Below are 3,221 nucleotides of genomic sequence, written 5' to 3'. Positions count from 1 at the left end.
TCAACTGCAACTGCAACTTTTGAAATCCTTTGAGATTGACCATAAATTGAGCAGAGAAACCCTATCAGATGGATTCTTGAAAATCAAATGGAATTTGTCTAGGAGGTTTGGGGGATTTTAAAAAATGTTCTTTTAATAACAAAAGAGCCAATTCTTTAATTCTCAGATTACTGTAATTCAAAATCTGACTTTTAAAAAGTCTGAAAGAATCAATTCTAAGACGTAAAATCCTTCACTTTCTTTTATTATATTTTCTCAAATAAACTTCCCCAAAGGAAGATATTTTAAGAGCATTTTTCAAACATCTTTGGCATCACATAAAAAAGAAATCTCGTGTAAAAAACGAAATGTCATCTGAACTTTTATAATACAAAGGCGCAATCCAATATGAACATATAAAATATATACAAATATAGTGCATGATCAGTCACTTAATACAGCTCTCTACAAAAAAGTAACTTTTTAGAAATTAAAAAAACCAAGTAACCACTGAATCACAAAGTTCTCTTCTCTCCTCGAGTCCAAAGTTTCTGTTTAGTGTCCCAAAGTAAGAAAAGGATGGGAGGTTTAGGGAGCCCTTCAGTTCCGCCACGGCCTCCACATGGAGTCCGCAGTGAGCGAGGGTCCGCTGGAAGGTGACATTGGGTTGGGGCCCACGGAGGTCCCGCTGTTGCTGGTGTATACTGGGATGACCGGGCCGCTGTGAGCGAAGGCCCCATTGGGGATGAGGAAGGCAAACTGGCCGTCAGGAGCCGGCACCACCTGGAAGCCGCCGAACACTTTCGCGGCCTCTCCAGCAGGGCTGCCCAGCTTGCAGGGCGCGCCGCCGGGAGGGGGCGCCGCGCCCCCGGGGATGGGTACTAGAGGCGGAGGCGGTGCGAACGGCGCGTGCTGTGGGCCGCCTGGTCCGGGCGGGGGCGGCGGCGGCGCCTGCAAGGCGGGGTGCGGCTGCCCGGGGTAGGTCATGGCGTTGATCTGGGTCATGCAGTTGGCCAGGTGGCCGAGCAGCCGGGTGCGCACCTCGGTGTTAACGCCCTCGCACGTGGACAGGAAGCGGGTCACCTCGTTCATGCACTCGCTGAAGCCGGCGCGGTACTTCCCCAGCACACTTGGGTCTGTGCTTAGCGCGGCTGCGGGCCAGAAGGAGACAGACCGGTCACAGAACGGCCCTGGACGCGAGGCCCCCGCCTCCCCGCCTGGGAGGTCCCGGCGCCGCGCCTTCCTGACCACCCGCCGGTGGAAATGCCTCTGGCTAGCAGGGGAGGGTTTAGAAAACCCCTCCAGCGACTCACTAGTTTAGCGACCGAACCTCGACCCAACCTCCCCTTTCCCAGACACTTTATTCAAACCGATCTCAGCCCCTGAGACACCCCAAACCCTATTTCTACGCAGATGTGACCTTGGGCAATGCCCTTCCACTCACACCCCACACCCTAGCCAACCGAGCCGCGTTTCTACTTCTGTAACCGGGAGCGTTGGGTGCTAAATCAGAGGACCTACACACGCTCCACACAGCTCAAAACCGCCATGGTTCTAAGTCCTTTCGCCCCCAGCCACTTCCCCCCACTGAGCTGCCTGCCGCCCTAGCCGCTACAAAGTCTCTCCCTCCCTTTCCGGAACAGTAACAACTAGGAGTTGTAGCTATAAATAAGCCCCAGACCGTGGGAACGCAAGAGTGAGCCAAGGCAGTAAAATGTAGCTGAATGCCTCTCACAACCACGGGCGGAAGTCTGGAAGAAATCACCGCGGGGCGAGAGGGACGCCCGCAGGAGGGGACGCGGTGAGCTGCACTCACCCGTCATCTGAGCCCGCTGCAGGTTCCGGAGGTGCTTCACTGTCATTTCCAGAATGTCCGCCTTCTCCAGCTTGGAATGCCGCGAGCTCTGCACACACGAGAAGTAACGTAAAGAAAGTGATATACCCGCCAGAGCCTTGAAGAACTGGGGGGGGGGGGTCCCTCCCCGCGACCGCGGTGGCTCGCCTAACAGCTCCCGACCAAGACCCGGCATTGCTGCCTCAGATAACTCAGTGCTGGCGGGGACGATCCCGCCGTGGTGAGTTTCATTCTTAGCAGCTGTGAAATAGTACTTCATTTTAAAATAATAATAATAAAAAAGCAGCATTACCCACTTACATCTTTCTTAAGGGCATCCAAAATCAGTGTTTTCAGCTGGCTCAAACTTTCATTGATTCTTGCTCTTCGTCTTTTTTCCATGATAGGCTTCGAGGACTGTAAAGGGAAAAAAAAAAAAATAGTACCGAGTTCCCATGGGATCTGCCATTTTTACCCCGGGGTTTGAGAAAAGCGCCTCCCCCCAACCCCGACTTTAATTCTTGGGGCTGCAGATATAATAGGTACTGCCCTTACCTTTCTGTGCTCAGATGCTGTCTTTGGTTTATCCGGTGTCGTGTTGACACTGGCTGGGGTAGCAGCCACCGGGGACGAGGAATTTTTCTCCATTATATCAGCTGGCATTTTCAGTTGCTTTTTTTTTTTAATCCTTAGAGAATTTTATTTTTGGAATTCTTGGCATAAATTTTTTTTTTCGTATATGCCCCTTTTACTTGAGACTTTCACAAAACTGAGCAAGTGCTGAGGGTTTATTATAATATCTTTTGGCTACTTGGTAATCGGTAGCGCTATTCCAGGACCAAGGAGAGAGGTAGACGGGGGATTCCGCTGTTATCAGCACCAGCTCCGGATCCTGTGTGATCCCCAGGCCCTGGCGGCCTCTATATATATCTGGGACTGCACGCGAACGGCTCGTGTGAAACTTCCCAAACTTTCTTTCCCACAGTAACTTTCAGCCAATGGGAGGAGGAGACACGCGGCACCGCTCGTGGACCGCGCCCCCCCATTGGCCGCCAGGCGTAAGGCCTGGCGGCCAATGGCGCGCGCCTGAGCCCGGGGCACCGGAGGCTACAAAGTCAATCAAAAGGATTTTAACCCTTTATTACTCTCCCTGCTGGGCTTTGCTTTAGAGATTTTTTTTGGGTTTGCTCTAGACTGGTTTATTTGGTAGAAGGATTTTGCTCTTTATTTCCCTTTATATTTGTAATAGAGCTGCTTGTTCATTTGTAAAATGTATTTTAAAAAGTTTAGGAGGTCAGAGACAAAAAATCAAACTAGTAATTAAAAAAAAAGAGGGAACGGGCGCAAGGGTGTGAGTTTCTGAAACCTGTGAGTGATTTCCCCTATGATTGTATACATTCTGGGAGCT

The 3,221-nt window shown here is 50.8% G+C and overlaps 1 protein-coding gene across 1 annotated transcript; it reads right to left on the bottom strand.

The window, feature by feature from the left end:
- Positions 1-223: 223 nt before the first annotated feature.
- Positions 224-2,717, bottom strand: HES1 (hes family bHLH transcription factor 1). The gene is made up of 4 exons (XM_004675109.1): positions 2,369-2,717; positions 2,135-2,230; positions 1,796-1,883; positions 224-1,130 (listed from the first exon to the last, which is right to left on the bottom strand). Exons 1-4 carry the CDS (start codon positions 2,474-2,476, stop codon positions 580-582), a joined length of 843 nt encoding a protein of 280 aa, XP_004675166.1. The 5' UTR covers positions 2,477-2,717; the 3' UTR covers positions 224-579.
- Positions 2,718-3,221: the final 504 nt, after the last annotated feature.

Source organism: Condylura cristata, unplaced genomic scaffold (genome assembly GCF_000260355.1).
Source record: "Condylura cristata isolate star-nosed mole 26May11 unplaced genomic scaffold, ConCri1.0 scaffold00003, whole genome shotgun sequence".
Taxonomy (NCBI): Eukaryota; Metazoa; Chordata; class Mammalia; order Eulipotyphla; family Talpidae; genus Condylura; species Condylura cristata.
This window is presented reverse-complemented; position numbering and strand designations above follow the sequence as displayed.

Bases quoted from the DNA above. Each gene is read 5' to 3' on its own strand.
- HES1 (XM_004675109.1), bottom strand. From the start codon at position 2,476: ATGCCAGCTGATATAATGGAGAAAAATTCCTCGTCCCCGGTGGCTGCT. The intron at 1,884-2,134 runs GTAAGTGGGTAA...TCGTGTGTGCAG, and splicing joins TGGATGCCCTTAAGAAAGAT to AGCTCGCGGCATTCCAAGCT. The intron at 1,131-1,795 runs GTGAGTGCAGCT...TCTGGCCCGCAG, and splicing joins GCAGCGGGCTCAGATGACGG to CCGCGCTAAGCACAGACCCA.